The sequence below is a fragment of the Leucopleurus acutus genome (assembly GCF_964270905.1).
Source record: "Leucopleurus acutus genome assembly, chromosome: 21".
Lineage (NCBI taxonomy): Eukaryota > Metazoa > Chordata > Mammalia > Artiodactyla > Delphinidae > Leucopleurus > Leucopleurus acutus.
Window position 1 is genome coordinate 27590445 of NC_139163.1, and position 17305 is coordinate 27607749.

General features: G+C 40.7%; 1 protein-coding gene across 3 annotated transcripts in view; it reads left to right on the forward strand.

The window, feature by feature from the left end:
- Positions 1-17305, forward strand: part of UNC5D (unc-5 netrin receptor D) — a gene marked incomplete at its 3' end in the record, with an annotated part of 590911 nt that overhangs the window by 465985 nt on the left and 107621 nt on the right. For 2 of the 3 annotated variants that reach the window (XM_082863648.1, XM_082863647.1), the window contains exons 5-7: positions 9497-9677; positions 10525-10692; positions 12486-12650. In XM_082863648.1, coding sequence (XP_082719774.1) covers positions 9497-9677; positions 10525-10692; positions 12486-12650 — 514 coding nt within the window. The remainder of the gene's footprint in view (positions 1-9496; positions 9678-10524; positions 10693-12485; positions 12651-17305) is intronic. The other variant, XM_082863649.1, reaches the window with a different exon arrangement.

The following is a 17305-nucleotide window of genomic DNA, read 5'->3' on the forward strand; positions in this document are numbered from 1 at the left end:
GGCTCTGATAATTGCCTTCTGTAATTGGAACAAATTTACGATTATGCTAATTCATTCTCAGCCACCCAGTATATGGAAGCTGAGCTCATGCATATCTGTCCCTGCATTTCCTTTGTAGATCATTACATGATTAGCCTTTCAATGTAGCTGATAGAAACATTTTTATTCTGAACAGATCTGGTTTCTCCAATGGTTTGCGTGTGTGCACGTGTCAGTGGTATGTTTGCATTTCTTTATCGAATGTAACTCAAGATACCAGCTTTTAAAACCAGTTATAATATGAACATTTTGAGTCTTTAATCCTTACTAAGATGGCTATTTTCTCAGCACTTGAGTATATGTTACCTGGTTGTAAGGAACAGAAAAAGGGAACTGTTAATTAATATCCCCTCACTACCACTTTAAAACCTGATTTACATACCAGCAATTACGGGAGGAAATGTGAATGCAGAAACTATTTTGAGTCTCTCTGAAAGCCAGCTCTTTGTAATGTTGTTAAAGAGTTCTTCCCATCCTAAAATAATCCCTTAAAATGAAGAGGCACAAGGTACTATGTTTTAGGTCACTCCTTGGGATATCCAATCCAATTCAAAGCCTGAGAAGCTTTGGAAACATCTCCTAGGGGTTGCTTTATCAAATATTCAAAAACCAGCATTCCTTTTCCCGTAGCAGATGGGAATGAGCAAAGGTAGAATTAGCAAAGAGGAAGATCCATTGCACTAGGGAAAGCACAGCTGAAAAATTGATGGTGGCAGGCACCCTCCCTTACGGATCATCCTTTGATTGCAAATCTCTCCCCATTTTTATATTTATGCTTCATCTGTTCAGTGTTGTCTTTTCCCTCTCATCATCATTCTTGTAAATGCTTTACGTTAATGTAAACGTGTCTCATTTTTCGCTCATGACAATGTTACAGTTTCAGTAAACAGTTGATCAGGGTGTTTACTTTCCGAGACCATTTACCTGTCAAAATGAATTAAAACAAACAAAAAAATGAGGCTGCACCTGGCTTTCAGAACTGAAATGGGGAAGTCAAAGGACAACACTGACCTGACAAGAGGCATACAGTGTCGGAACATAAAGTTCCATAATCGGGATTCAGGCTTCTACAAAGGAACTTGTCTGTCGTTTCATTCAGCATCAGTGAGTGTGATTCTGTCTGTGATCATTAGGTTTCTCTCGTGTGCCTGGTTCTGCAGCTGTGGCTTCACAATTAAGCTGAATTTCTGCTTCCTTTTGTGATGCATTATCAGATAAGTGGAGCTAAATGGCCGCAACCGCATATAGGTGGCTTTGAAGTCAAGTTGTATAGTATATATATAGCCTACATAGCTGTATAGGTGGCTTTGAAGTCAAGCTGTCCGGTCTGGAAAGAAAAGGAAGACAAAAGGAGAGACACGAGAGTAGTGTTATAAGTAACTTGAAGGAAATATTATCAAGGAGAGCAGAGAGGACGGATGACATCTAATCTGAAAGTGGCAAGACAAGTGATGGCCTAAACTAACATGAGAAGGTAATTGGCTCCGTTCTGAGTAGAGGCAGGTCCCTCTATTGCGATAGTTAAGTCCCAGTTAAGACTTGCTTTAGAATGCCGAGCCAAATCATGGGAAAGGTTAAGGAGCGGCCGGCCCTTCATGGGGTCAGTAAGAGACAAGAAAATGGCTGATGTTTTGTGGCAGGAAAATGATTTGAACGCTACCGGTTCTAGTTCTACCGTTTTCCGAGTATGTCACCTTAGGTGGATCATGTAATCTGTAAAATGGGAAGGATAAGATTTTCTTTGCCTGTCTTGGGGTTGTTGTGAGGATCAAATGAGATAACGTATTGTATAGCAGTGCGTTCATTTGAGAGTGGAAAGACAGTGATCAGTATCTCTGTGGGTTCCTTTGCCTTTTCTTCGTGGTCACAAGATGCCCACCCTAGCTTCACAATCACATCCATGCCCAACCAGGTAAAAGGCCAGAAACACCTATCCCTCTTCTCAGGAAGGCAAATGATTTCCTGTAAGTCACCCAATAGACTTAGGTACAATTGGCCTTCTTGAGTATTTAGTATTTTAAGACTACAGGCTGTCATCACAAAGATTTCAGGGACTACTTATTCCATTCATGTCTGCCCATTGCTCAAAAGCAAAATCAGACACCAGGTAACTTGGTGAGGGCTACCATAACTTCTAATGAGCTATACGGGGACAGATATTAAGTTTGAGTAATTTTTTGATGTTAAAATAGTTCTGGTCACATTCTGAACATGCTGACACGCTAATATAATATAACCAAAATGTGTGCATTCAAATGAGAGCTGGCCTTTCAATCAACCCTCTGGGAGACAGTATACTTATTCAACAGTGTTGCTTTTGTCAAGATATTTTTTGCACCCCGTCCTTAGGAATGATTGTAAAATCCCCAAATAACGTTTTCAAAATTATGTTTAATGTAATTTTGCAAATGGCACAGAGTCATTCCACCCAAATCTGGCAAATGATACGGATGGCTGAACACAGTGGTTAAAAGCAAGACTTGGAGGGACTTCCCTGGCGGTCCAGTGGTTAAGACTCTGCGCTTCCAAGGCAGGGGTGCGGGTTCCATCACTGGTCAGGGAACTAAGATCCCACATGCCGTGATGTTTGGCCAAAAAAAAAGCAAGACTTGGAGTTGAAACTTGGATTCAAATTCTGGCTCTACCATTAACTATATATAATATATGACTTTGGCAAAGTACTTAACATCTTTTTTTATTTGCAAAATGGGGGTAATGAAAATGGTGTCGACCTCATAGAGACATTTTAAGAGTGAAATTAATTAACAGATGTACAGTGTTTTTTTAAAAGAGTACTTGGCCCATAGTGAGTATACAAGAAATGCTAGGTCTCATTTTTTAGGCTGGGAAATACTCATTTGATCAAAATTCATGATGTGACTTTAAGTAAATAAGAAACATTGGTTAGACTCATGTCCTAGGGTGTGGAAGTCAGGGGCTTCCCCAGGGTCCTATGGAGCCCCACCTTTGCTTCTGCCTGGTCCCCTCCTACCCACCCCTGTGTCCTTGTGTACCATCTCTGGTTAGTCCCCAACAGCTAGAATGCGTGCTACAGCCTTCTCTTGTTTTCCCGCAGAAATCCAATCACACTTGTTATTTGGTAAGGTGGTAACTTTACAAAAAAGTTTGAGAGGTTCTGTAGGGAATGACCACATTGTGAATGGTGACTGTCCAGTGTTTCCCTAGCTCGACCTCTCTCGTACACCTTTGTGTAGCCCTGTCTCTCCACCCTGTCCTATCAGACAAGGTTGCCTTCCCAAGCCATTCTTAGTTGTAGTGAGGAGAAAAAGCATTTATTACTCTTACATAGCTCATATCTTGAGCAAATACATGAAATTCAACATGAGACCCTTTTTAGCCATTATGAAATATTAGTGATTCCCAGATTATAGTTAAGAACAACTACGCTAAAAATGTCTGTCTTCTAGATCATATCTATGCTTGATCCTGGAATTTAAAGCAAAGAATAGTATCCCCTACCTTGGTCCAACCCCTAAAATGCAGTTTGAAGTCGTATTGTACGTGTGTATGTGTATCACACCAGTCTCTAAACTTGCAGGTATATCAATTTGGGCTAAAAAATTTATTCAACAGGTGTCATTGCATATCCTCAGAAGAAGGTTCTGTGCAAGATACAGGAACATTTTAAAATACTGTTTTTGTTCTTAAGGAGCTTGCCACTGAGTTGTGCAAGAAGAAAATGACCCCAAGCAATGAGTAGATGAATTGAGAAGCTTCTAAAGTCAGAAATCTGAGGTTACATCTTTAATATATATGAGCAACTCAATTTTATATTTCATCTAGCAAATCCCAAGAGGACTGGAATTGGGGGTGGGGGAGATAAGAACACTTGTTAGATGATACCAACAAATGGCCCCCATTAGCATTTTCTGTGGGATAGGAGGGGAGAGAGAGTTCCAGCTTGATACTATCTAGAATTCAAAAGACAACAGGCTTGGGATCCTGTATGGGAAGAGAGCTGGCCTATTAAAGTGGCTTTCTCTTTCTCATCTAGCTTTTACATTCCTAAATGATTAATAACAGCACTCACCTTCTCATGCTCTTATGGAATATTAAGAACAAGAACAGGGGCATTAGAACCTGACATGTGTCTGATGGAAATAAACCTTTAGGTGTAGAGTTTATGTGTATACCTGCACAGGAGGTCTTTGACAAAAGGTCAGAAGAAGCGAAATGTCAGGACTCATGCAGAGATTTTCAAATGTAACCCATGTCTCAGATAAGATAATCTCCCATGAAGCATCGCTCTTCCAGAGGAGGCTGCCTCCCATCCAATTACACCATGCTGCCTATTGTTGAGGAAATCTACAGGGTCGTCAATTACATACCTTCTGTCCCCAGCTAACCAGAATGACTGATCAGGAACCTGCTGCTGGGCATGAAATCTAATTGTCTTTGATGGTCTGCTTTTCCAGATTTGTTTATAAACTGGAAAAATCTACAAATTGCAGACCATCTGCACATAACACTATGCTAATGAACTCATGCATCCTGAAAATCCATTAGCTCATTACCTCTAAGTAGCTGGTTTCTTCCCACACTCCTAACTGGGATTATCCATCTAAACTAAATAAGTAGAAACCAGATGAAGAATTCTTTTCCTCTCAGGGCGTGAATGCCTCCCATGACGTTCCAGAAAGTTAAGCTTCTCTGTCAAAGAGATGACCTGTTAGTATGAGGTCATTTGGATCAGTGATAAAAAAAAATTGTCCTTTGGCCTCAGGTGATCACTGTATCGTCCCATAATGCTAATTTGAAAATGTGAATTGCTTTCGTTAAGAGCTTAATGGGGGCTTTCCTGTGTTGACAACCTCTTATAAAATCATTTCTGAACTCAGTATTCATGCCCTTATGATACTTGTAGGATACTGTATATAAGTTCAAAAATTCTTAGGTGCTTGACATGAGAAAGCATTGAGAATGGGCCCTGATACATATGAACCGGAACATTCTAGGATGATGGGGGAAGCGGACTTACCGAAAGGAATTAACTTCAGTGAAGGACATTGAGCTCCTCTTTGTGATAACGCTCACAAAGGGCCAGAAAGCTGGTGTGTTGGAGTATCTAGAGAAGAGGGAGTTCACGGATATGTTTTGTTTGACCCTCACAATATATTTTGTAATGTATGAGCCATCATGTTAGAATCAAGAAATAGTACATGAAAATACACAGCCGTGGCTTCTCAAGAAAGATGGAAGGATCTGGTTACACTAGTCACAGGAGTGTGAACCCAACTGGTGACTGCATATTTATTTGCACAAAGCATGGGATCTACATTTTTGTCATTATCAGCACCAGGTCGCCTTACATCCTGATACTGAAGCTGCATACTCCGTAAATGTGAAGACCACTGTGATACATTACAAGCAACAGAAATTTTAAAGCAAAAATGAGTTCACGGTCATTTTTCCTTACACAATCATTAATTTTTAAAAATACTCGTGTCTCTATCTAAAGTGGGGAAACAAAAGGAGAAAGAAAGTAACATTTTTTAAGAAAAATGAACGTGAGCTCATTCCTTCGTGGGCACGAAGAATAGCCCCTTGTCTTTAGTGTGCAAGCAACGCACGTGGATGTTTGCCCCCAGCTCCACTTCAGTAGTTTACGTTACCTCCCTGGCCCCTAGGAACATTCGCGTTTGCAACTGCTGCTGTAGGAATGCTTTTTTCTATTATTTATTAAACTATTCTACATTAGGAGCACTTAGCTCATCAAAAATGTTTTAACATTTCTCTAAGTGACAAAAGCATAAATCGAAGAGCAATTTGTCACTTTTATAAGCCCAGAAAATACCAAACTGATTTTCTCATAAAGATCCTGCCATCCGTTAAATGGATAAACTATTAGTTTACAAATAAAAAACAGCCCCGCAGTTAGGTGTCTCCTAATGTGCCGATTGTTTATAGACATAGTTGGGTTGATGGACTTGAGTCATGACAGCGTGAACACCAAGTAGACCAGAATGTGTATGCACCTGGGATACCTCATTCATCCTGTATTGATGGTTTTCAAGCTATGATCTGGGGAGACCAGGTAGCAGACCGTTGTACGTGTTCATAGTACACATGTAGGTGGGTGGCGGTAGACTGTATGGCACGGTCAACTTATATGATGGTACAGGTGCGCTGAACATCTCCATTGGGCATGATTGACATAGACAGGGAAGGATGTGAATTACCTCTCCTGGAATTTTACAAACAGTGGCCCTGGGTGTGGGCCATTGCAGCTTAGGGCCCCTCATTTCTGTAACTCCAATACCCTCACTTCTGCACCTGTTGTAAGAACTTTCCTTATTTATCTGTTTTTCACTTGGGGCTTTCTGGAAAGCTTTATTTTTATTTATTTATTTAATTTATTCATTGAAGTATAGTTGATTTATAATGTTGTGTTAGTTTCAAGTATACAGCAAAGTGATTCAGATATATATATATATATATATATTCTTTTTTTAGATTCTTTTCCCTTACAGGTTATTACAAAATATTGAGTAGAGTTCCCTGTGCTATACAGTAGGTCCTTGTTAGTTATCTATTTTATGTATATAGTAGTGTGTATCTGTTAATCCCAAACTCCTAATTTATTGCTCTCCCACCCTTTCCGCTTTGGTAAACATAAGTCTGTTTTCTGTGTCTGTAGGTCTATTTCTGCTTTGTATATAAGTTCATTTGTATCATTTTTTACATTCCATATATAAGCGATACCATATGATACATATCGTATCTATCCTATGATCACATAAGCTTTAAATTGAGGAAACAGTCTATGGTTAAATATAAATTTGAATACCACTGTGCTACATAAGTAAAGGAGTTTTTTTAAGCTAAAGTGATTTTTTCCGATTACTAAATACTTCTTCCTTGAATGTTCCACGGTTAACCACCAAGAAGAAAAACAACAGTTACCCCAAGTCTTCTCTTAAAAACCTCTGCAAACATACTGCATTTTCTTCCAACCATTTTTTAAGTGTATGTATATTTGTGATTTCTTTTTTGTTGTTGCTTTTACAAATTTATGATAACAATGAACAGTTTTGCATTTTGACTCTTCCATATATTATGAGCATTTTCAGTGCTTTCACTAGTGGAAATCAAGACTTTTAGTGCTATATAATATTATATTTTATTACTGAATCATTTATTTAAACAAAGGTCTGTTATTTGGCCTGTAGCTTTGGCATACTTTTTTTTTCTTTCATTCTTTATTGCTACAAAAAATAGTTTATTTTGTTTAAATCCTTGTTTGTAGCCCTAATAATTTCCTTTGGTAAATTCCTGGGATCACAATTACAAGAACAGAAGGCTTTTACTATCTTTAAGCCTATTAGATGGAGATAATATTAGGAAGAAAATTAAAGCAGGACACCGGGAGTGAAAGGGCATTGCTATACTAGAAAGGATTGTTAGACAAGACCTCTCTAAGGAGGAAATATTTGATTAGAGACCTGAATGAAAAGTAGGGTTGAACCGTAGGGATACTTGCAGGAAAGGCCTTCCGGGTGGAGGGATCAGCAGGTGTTAAGGTCCTGAGGTTGGAACTGGCTTTGAGTTTTCTCGAACAGGAAGGAGACCAGTAGGGCTGGAGTAGACTGTGCAGAGGTTACTTAGGGAATCTAAGGTGGGGAATTAACTCTGGGCCAGACCAAGATGGGCTTTGTTAGCCACGGTAAGGATGTGCAATTTTGTTCTTAGTGGGGTTCAAGGCTGTTGAAGGATTTGGACCCAGAAAGTGATACTACCTGATCCCTTTGTGGAGAATCGACTGTAGAGGCAGGAATGGAAGCACCAGACAGACCAGGTAGTTAAGAGGCTACTAGTGTCGTCCCAGAAAGGAGATAATCGTAGAGCAGCAATAACAGAAATGCCCCATGCTCTTTAAGTTCAGCAAAAAAAAAAATAATAATAATACTATATGTATGTGTGTGTCTGTGTATGCTTGTGTAACTTTAATCTTTGCTCTTTGGGTAGAAAAATGTCATTTATTATTGTTCAGTTTTTTTATTAGTGGTATAGACTATTCGATTGTTTAATTAGCATGTGTTTTCTCTGTCTTATCTTGGATGGCATTTTATCATCAACTGATACGAGAGCTTGAGTGATTCAGATCAGTATCCCTCAGATCATCATATTATTATTGTTTGTTTTTTTGCTGTATTCGGACCTCTCACTGCTGTGGCCTCTCCCGTTGCGGAGCACAGGCTCCGGATGCGCAGGCTCAGCGGCCATGGCTCACGGGCCCAGCCGCTCCGCGGCATGTGGGTTCTCCCTGGACCGGGGCACGCACCCGTGTCCCCTGCATCGGCAGGCGGACTCTCCAACCACTGTGCCACCAGGGAAGCCCCGAATTACCGTTTTGATGTGTCTGTTAAATTCCTGTGTATAACACGTACTGATAACTAGAGCTAAATGGTTATTGTCAAACAAGAGCTGCGTCTGGTGCTACCGAGATGGCATGAGAGAGTGGAGACGTTGTTTAGATGGGGTAGCAAAGGACAAAATGGGGAAGGAAGGCAGTTAGGTCTGGGAAGACTGGTCTGCTTGATGAAATAAGAGATGCAGGGATGGTGCAGCCCAGCTGTGGGGAGAATGAGAATCCAGGGAGTAGAAGGTCTCATCTGGGTCTTCCTCAGGTGTCCAAGGAAAGAGAACTTCGGACCAAGGATAGGATTAGGGTGGAGATGGAAAGAGGGAAATAGGTTCTCTAGGAGCAAGCTAGAGAAAACAAACCAAAGATGGGACTAGCCTACGCTCAGAGGATGTGAAAAGTGAGCTCCTTTGGAAGGGAGACAGGCTTAGATGTCTGGGGTGCCTGATCCGACCTAAATGTCTGCTGAATCACTGAAGTAGTAACATAAATGATCACCAAAGAAACATATCCCCAAAAGCAGGGAATATTGAGATCTGAGTTTCATTTATGTGCCTATGATTACCCAAATCTGTGTGACACTGGCCTTTAGACACCATCGCACGTTTGTTAAAATGTGTTTAAATGGAAACATATTGACTTCAAACGCTGTCTGACAACATAATATCCTCTCCGCACAAATTACAAAGTCTACATATATGTGTTGATTTTTCTGAGCTCCATTTTGGGCCAGTTATTAAAATATCATCATCGTCGTCGTCAGAGTTGTAACACAATGAAATATAATGAAATGACCTAATTACAGTCTTTCCTCTCTCCCACTGCATTTTTAGAAAATAGGTCAAAGTCAATAGGATATTTACGTTCTCTTCCGGCCTCCAGTTTAGTAGCTTGAGTGTTTATGTCCTGAGAATACCAAAAAGGATGGGATATGGAATAAAGATTTTTAAAAATCATTGTTGCTCCTCTGAACGTTAGGTACAGCTCTCTCCCATATGCCCAAACTGCTCATCTTCCAACTCCAGGAAAGTTCTTTTTTTTTAATGACTTATGAACGTTGCTGTCTTCTGATAGGTGGAATGGCTGAAAAACGAGGAGCCCATTGACTCTGAACAAGATGAGAACATTGACACCAGGGCAGACCACAACCTCATCATCCGGCAGGCGCGGCTCTCGGACTCCGGAAATTATACATGCATGGCGGCCAACATCGTAGCCAAGAGGAGGAGCCTGTCAGCCACAGTGGTGGTTTATGGTAAGACCAACCCAAAGGCCAGGAATGGATAGAGAGGACAGAAAGCAAAGAGGTAGAGGGAGGTGCATTTCATTAAAGCTTTCACTGTTTAGAACGGAAAGGACTTTGGGGGTTATCCATTATAGCGTTCTCTCCTGCCTCACCCCTTTGACAGGTGAAGGCAGATGCCTGTTTCTCTTTCATCCAGAATTGGACTTCTGGAGATAGTCAGTGACATTTTCGATCTCTTTTCAAAATAATTTAAAAAGTTGTTTGTTTTCTTCCATTGTGTTTATATTTGAAACGAAATGAGGTGGGCAACTTCTGCTTCCCACTCTTCGCAAACCCAACATCCACCCACCCCCATCTTCCCCAGACCTGCTGTCGGCACCTCCTCTCCTGGCATATGAAATCCACCAAAAACAAACATGACTATTTGCTGAATATCTCAGGTATTGTATAAATGAAATTCCCAGCTATTGAAGTAAAGGCACTCCCTTCCACAATAGAAGAGCCCTGGGATTTATTTTTGAAGCATTTAAAGTTAATAGAAATTCAAATGCTGGCATTTTCTTCTTATACTCCGGATTTTCAAGTGCTTTAGAGATACGTTGATGAGTTCTTCCTATGGTTCATCATTTCCTTGCAATGCAAATTCTCTGTATCCCTCCTGTATCAGAAGAGTAGACTGAGGGGTGGAGACTAGATCAGCCCTACTGTTGCCTCACGATGGCGCAGCCGGGGGAGGGTCCCCGCCAGTCTCTTGGTACTCAACTCACAACACAACTCACAAGTGGCTTGCACATAGTAGGCAATCAGTAAATACCTCTTGCTTTTTTTTTCTCCCCTCCCCATTTTTCTCTCTCAGTGAATGGAGGCTGGTCTTCCTGGACAGAGTGGTCAGCCTGCAATGTTCGCTGTGGTAGAGGATGGCAGAAACGTTCCCGGACCTGCACCAACCCAGCTCCTCTCAATGGTGGAGCCTTCTGTGAGGGAATGTCAGTGCAGAAAATAACCTGCACCTCTCTTTGTCCTGGTGAGATATATGTAGATTCCCTTTTCCCTTCGGATCCACCAACATTATTGGGCTGGTATGAAGCTTTCAGTAGAACCTTCCTTTCCAAAGTTACCATCTTCCAAGTTCTTCGAGTGGAACCTTTGTCCAAAGTGCTAAGGTGGAACTCATTGTAATAGCAAGAACATGGGTGAAATACCTCTGTTTGGGGGCATAATTTTTTTCTTAATACTCAGATGACCCTAGACACTCACCATCAATAAGCCAAATGTTTTGACGTATTTTTATACTACCAGTGTTTGATTGGGCCAAGCCATCCCCTTCTCTCCTCGGGTTCTCCCATTTTGTAGCATTCATCTGTATAATAGGGATTAAGTGAGTTGTCTATGAGCACAAAACAGGTACCAAATCCTTGACCTTTTATCATCAGTCACCAGTCAACTAACCTCATCAGTTTTACCTTTGTATTTATTGGCAATATAATTGGCAGAGATTGTATCACAGCAGTTTCCATTTCGAATGTGGGCTCCGCTTGCCTTCCTCTCCGAGTAGAGAAAGGCTTCATTTCCCAAATATGGTAAGAAGAACTTTTATAAGAACTTTTGTAAGTTCTTTTGCTCATCTTACTGGCTCTCACCCGATTTATACAATGAGGAGTAGCTGAGGTGGAAGATGACTTTCTGAATGAAAAGCATATCCTCCCACTGAGAAATGAATTGATCCTGGGTCTCACATGCATGATCAACCATTAGCTCCAAGGACACTGGACCAGAGACTCGTGTCTTTAAAATGGCGAGTCTAGTTCCACTCAAAGCTAAGGCCAGGCTCTCACCAGCAGCATATGCTTCAGCTTTGTTTTGAATTTGCATTCAGTATACATTTATTGAGTGTTTACTATGTGCCAGGTACTGTGCAAGATACATGTATACAGGTAATGTCGTTTAGCTCAGTGTTGTGATTTTTACGACCCCCAGTTGACAGAAATAGTGAAGTCAGGCTAAGTGCTTACTTAGGGGTGCTCCACCCAGAAGTTGACAGAACCAAGATAAGGACTCAGACATTTTGCTTCAAGTTCAGTAATTGTATTGTACCCTGCTCTTGACTAGCTGCTCTCGATTAAAAATGGCAGTGTCTTCAGTAACCCACGTAAGCATGGTTGGCCTTTTCCTGGGAGATAGTGGGACACTTGTCTCCAACGGCTGCCATAATCTCTAGGGTGGTTTTCTAGGAGAATTAGTTTCAGTTTGTTCGTTTCTACGTACAGCAGCAATGCACGACCCAAGAAATTCTATTTGTGTAAGTCTTGGCATCTTGGGGTTTGGCTGACCTGTTTCAGTTTAATACTGTCAGTATATATGGGTTTAACTTTTTATTAATGAGGGGCTTTTAGGACTTGAAGAGCATTTATTCTGCTCTCTGTTCTAAACCATCAACCCACAAGGAAGCGGTGATTGCCAGTGGTTCCTGCACATAGTGTATCTGTCCATCTAAGATGCATTTGGGCATGAACGATGGGGAAAGAATGGATAATAGCATTATTAGCTAACCCAAGGGCATGGGTAATTCAAATATTTGCCCAAATTCAGTAAATTGGTCTCATCCTGAAATAGCAAGAGAATTACGCCACTGCTTTTGTTAGCCTGTCTCTTTAGGAAAGAAACCACGGAGAGAAGATAAACACATATATTATTTTGTTTTTGTGGTGGTGGTGACGGTTTAAAATCCAGCTCTAAGAACAACAGCGGCCCTGGGGTGAGTCTCCCAACAGCTGCCAGATTCATTCTAACGATGGTTCCCTCTGTTTCCCTTTGAAGTGGACGGGAGCTGGGAGGTGTGGGGAGAGTGGTCAGTCTGCAGCCCAGAGTGCGAGCATCTGCGGATCCGCGAGTGCACAGCCCCAGCCCCAAGAAATGGGGGCAAATTCTGCGAAGGCCTAAGCCAGGAATCCGAGAACTGCACAGATGGTCTCTGCATCCTAGGTAACACCTTCTGTTGCACGTCTTCTGTGTCTGTCCAGCATAGGAAAAGAAATGCCATGACCGTTAATTCGGTGAAATAAGTTCACAGAAAACAAAATCTCCCAGAGCAAAGAGAATATGGGTGAAAAGTGTCGAAAAGTAGACAAAGAGATGTTTAGTAGAGGTGGGGTCATTTTAAACATCGTTATCACTGTCAGTTCCACAAATGCGTATGTTTATGATGGACGTAACCGGATACGATCTGAAGATACATGATGAAAGAAAATGAGTTAGACTTCTGAGCTTAGCAAGTCTTTTCTTTTAGGGGCCAGCATTTTTAGGTTTGGTGAAATTCTGATACAGATCACCATATGCTTGTATTTCTCCCAGGAATTTTACAGCACTATCAAGTGTTTCGTGGTCCTCAGGGACCATGGTTCTGGAACAAAGGGACGTGTTGTGACTGTTGCCTTACAAATGGGGGGAAAATATGGCACTGAGGAGGTGGGTGGGTTTTGTATCAAATTGGTCTGGCAAGGCAGGAAATAGAATGCTCATTTCAGAACTCCCAAGCCTTTGCTTTATTCCCGAGATTACATTACAGCCATCTTCAAGTGACTGTCTGCCTGGTTATGAAAGTATGGGAGGGTCAAATAGAGCCACATAGAGATTGGTTTTAATTTGGTGCTGTCCTATACTAGCTTCGTGGTCTTGGGCAAGTCATTTAGCTGCTTAACTTCTCTGACTGTAAGTACCAAAAAGGTACCTATTTTTGGTTATTGTCAAGGCTCAGTGATAAAATAGTGTATTTGAATATTTCATGGAACAGAATAGGTGCTCAGTAAATATCAATTCCTTCTCTACTTGCCCACTCTGCTAAGGTGTATTTGATTTTTCTTAGATCCTTCAAAAACAGGAGATTCAGGGCATACGTATTCTCTAGAACCAGGTTGCCTTCTTGGAAAACATCCAGCAAAAAAGAAACAGTGTAGTTCAATAGTGTGTCATCTTTTCAGGAATATGTGTCCTTTTTATTTGGGAAGATTATGGTATGAAGGAAACATCTAAGTTGCATTTATTTTTCTGTATCAATATGACTAGCTGTGCTTGAAAGCATGCCTCTACAAACAGTCGTATTTTCAAAATAAGTCTAAATGGTTAATACATTGAAACATTGAAAGAAGCACTTTCTCATAGCCCATAGTTCCTTTGTTTGCTGGTACTACTGCTGAGTAGCCTGCGTGTGTCAGATACAATACAAGGGTCTGTAATTAAAGGGAACTTACCCACCAGTCTCAGTGATGAAAGGGCCTGCTCTCGAATAAATACATCCCGTCCCCTTCCTAAATGTAAGGAAACATTTTTTTAAAATCAGCTTTATTGATGTCTAATTTACATATGATACAGTCCACCCATTTTAATTGTGCAGTTGGATGAATTTTGACAAACATGTACGGTTGTATACACCATCACAAATAAGACAGAGAACATTTCCATTAATCCCAAAAGTCTCCTCATGTTCTTTTGCAGTCAGTCCTTTCCTCCTACCCCAACCACCTTCTACTTTCTTTCACTTGACATAATGCTTTTGACGTTCCTCCATGCTGTTACCTCTATCAGTAACTAGTTCTTTCTTATTCGTAAGTAGTACTCCATTTGATGGATCTACCACAATTTGTTTATCCTTTCATGAGCTGACGGACATAGGGTTGTTACCATTTGGGGGCTACCATGAACAAAGCTTCTATGAACCCTTGTGTACAGATCTTTGTGTGGACGTGTATTTTTGTTTCTTTTGGGCAAATACCTAGAAGTGGGATTGGTGGGTCATATCATAATTAGATATTTAACTTTATAAGAAACTTTTCACAGTAGCTGTAATCATTTAAATTTTTACCACTAAGATGTAACTGTGCTAATTGTTCCAACATCTTTGCCAACACTTGGTATTGGTCTTTTTAAAGTAAGTCATTCTAATGAGTAAGTAGATTTGTGATTTTAATTTGCATTTCTGTAATGGCTAATGATATTGAGCAAATTTTCATTTGTTTATTGGTCATTCATCTATGTTTTTTGATGAAGTGTCTATTCCAGTCTTTTCAAATGTAAGGAAACAACATAAATTCATTAGCAAGAAGTTTAAGGAAATGTGTCTCTGGCCACCCTTGACTACCACCAGATTTATCTGAAATATACCTTTAAGGTATGACTATTTTTAACATGTTTGTAAACATATTTTCCCATTGATTAGGACTGTAGTTAGGACTCTAATCTCATATATCTTCTAAAAAGCTGTTGACGGTATAACTATGTGGCTACTGATTATAGTTTAGATGATCATTAGACACTTTTGAAATATTAGAAATAAGAAAGTACTGGTTGAATTTTAGATGACCATAGTAATAACCTTTCCTAACAACCAGCAACTGAGCTTGAGCTTGGGGAAAATTCTATGAATGTCAAGCTTCAGCCTTGGTTGACTGACACTTAGAGTTACTGATTGAAGACAGACAATGGTTAGCTCCTAATGTGAGAAAGAATTGTTATCAAATATGTAAATATTATTCATTTGCACTTGTATTGCAATAGATAGTTATTTTTTAGTTGAGTAAGAGTTATGTTTAGGGCTAAAAGGAATTACCAGCACTAAGAGGATAGTGACCAGTCTAGATCCCAATTTTAAAATCTGAGATATTGTATTCATCAGGGTTCTCCAGAGAAACAGAACCAATAGGATACGTATGTAAGATACAGGCTATAAACATACGCACATACATACATACATATGTAAAGAGATTTATTATGAGAAATTGGTTCATGTTATTATAGAGGCTGGCAAGTCCAGAATCTGCAGAACCAATGTCCCAGTTCAAGTCCAAAGGCTGGCAGGCTGCTGTAGAACCAGGAAGAGCCAATGGCCCAGTTCAGAGGCTTTCAGGCAGGAGAAGTCTCTCTTACTTGGGAAGGATCAGGACTTCAGCTGATTAGATGTGACCCACCCACATTATGGAGGGCAATCTGCTTTTCTCAGCCTGTCCATTTCAATGTTGGTCTCATCTGAAAACACCCTCACAGACTAATGTTTGACCAAATATTTGGGCACCTCATGGCCCAGTTGGGTTGGCACATAAAATTCACCATCATAAACGCATATGTACTTGGGAAGTCCCAAAGCATAGTTCTTTCCTTGGAGCCAGTCAAGCCGAGGTTCAGGAAATTGCTTTAATTACTGAATGAAACCCTTCTTTGGACATTGGCCATGTGTGGTTTTAGTCTCACATGTGCAGTTTAGTGGATATTCTGTTTACATTTTCCAACAGTGGAAATCAAACGGATAGGGAAACAGTGAGGTTTAGAATATGTTCAGCACTGAAGGTTGAGAGCTCTGTTAAATCCCCTCATGAGTTTAAAATGCTGTGTAAGCCTTTCCTTTCTGTTCAATCTATTCGTTCCCCTATTCCCTTTCCTACTTAAGCATGAGTTTTTCTAGCATTCTCTGCCTCTGTAATATGCATATTAAGATGTCTGTCAGACGTGATCAGAGACTCTTGATGGCTACAATGACTAAGCTTCGTGATGGAAAAAGAGTGAAGCCTGTGAAATCATAGAGGTGAATGAGGTGTATTTACACATCAGTGGGAAAGGGGTATGTTTCTAAGAGCCCAGCACTGGGACGTATTCTGCCCTTTTAGACAGAGAGTGGCTACTCATGTCAACAAAAAGGAATAGCATTTTACTATCTCTGCGGGAATCAATGAACAGCAGTCTAGTTAGATGATGCCAACATCACTCTATGCTTCTAGCTGGTACTTCGCCAGGGTGCTCTTGGTGAAACTAGCTGTGCTCTCAGGAGAGAGATCCAGTGAAGGTTTGGTTTGATTAAAATAGCATTTGGCAACAGCTCTATGGAGCAGTCGCTTCCTGAAAGATCTAGGTCATGTTCCAATTTGGGGATTTCCTTCTTTTAAATTTTCTTCCCTTTTTGCCAGATACGACCCTAAAGCAAGTCCTCAATTCCCAACTTCTCTTGGCAGTTACACAATGACATTGCTTGGCTGTTGGATGACCTACAATTCTTTGCTTTTATTTAGCTCCCAACAAAGCATCTGGATTCCTTTTGTTGTCCCTGAGGGCTGCATTCCTCCTAGAGGTGGAGCCGCCAGCTCTGAGTGATCACTTTAATATTGGGGTATGGTTGTTGCTAGGTCAGTTGTGACTGTAGCACAGGACCTTAGTGTTATGCCATCACAGATGGCCACACCTAAATGCCCTCAACAAGGAAATAAATGCCCCAAGACCGGGGAGTGTAGGATTAAGCAGTTGGTACCAATAGCAGTGAGTCCGAGGTTCCAAATGACAAGCATAAACTAAACATCCAGGGCCTTTACGCTAGAACAGTTCTTTTCGAGGAAGATAATTACATGGGATGACCGTCGAGAGACAAGAACTTGTGGATCCATGTTTTTTAAGCATTAACATCAGAATCAGGTAGTTTTCTGACCTCTGTCCTTTCTACTTGCTGAACTTAGCTGCTTCTGTGCCGGAGGATCACAGCAATGTCCATGTAAATGACATGTACATTCCTCATGGGCAGGAACAGAAGGGTGGAAATAGTGGGGTGTTTAGTTTGAGTCTGAGAAGTAAGGGGAGCCTGCTCCCTCTCCTTTTTATTCCAG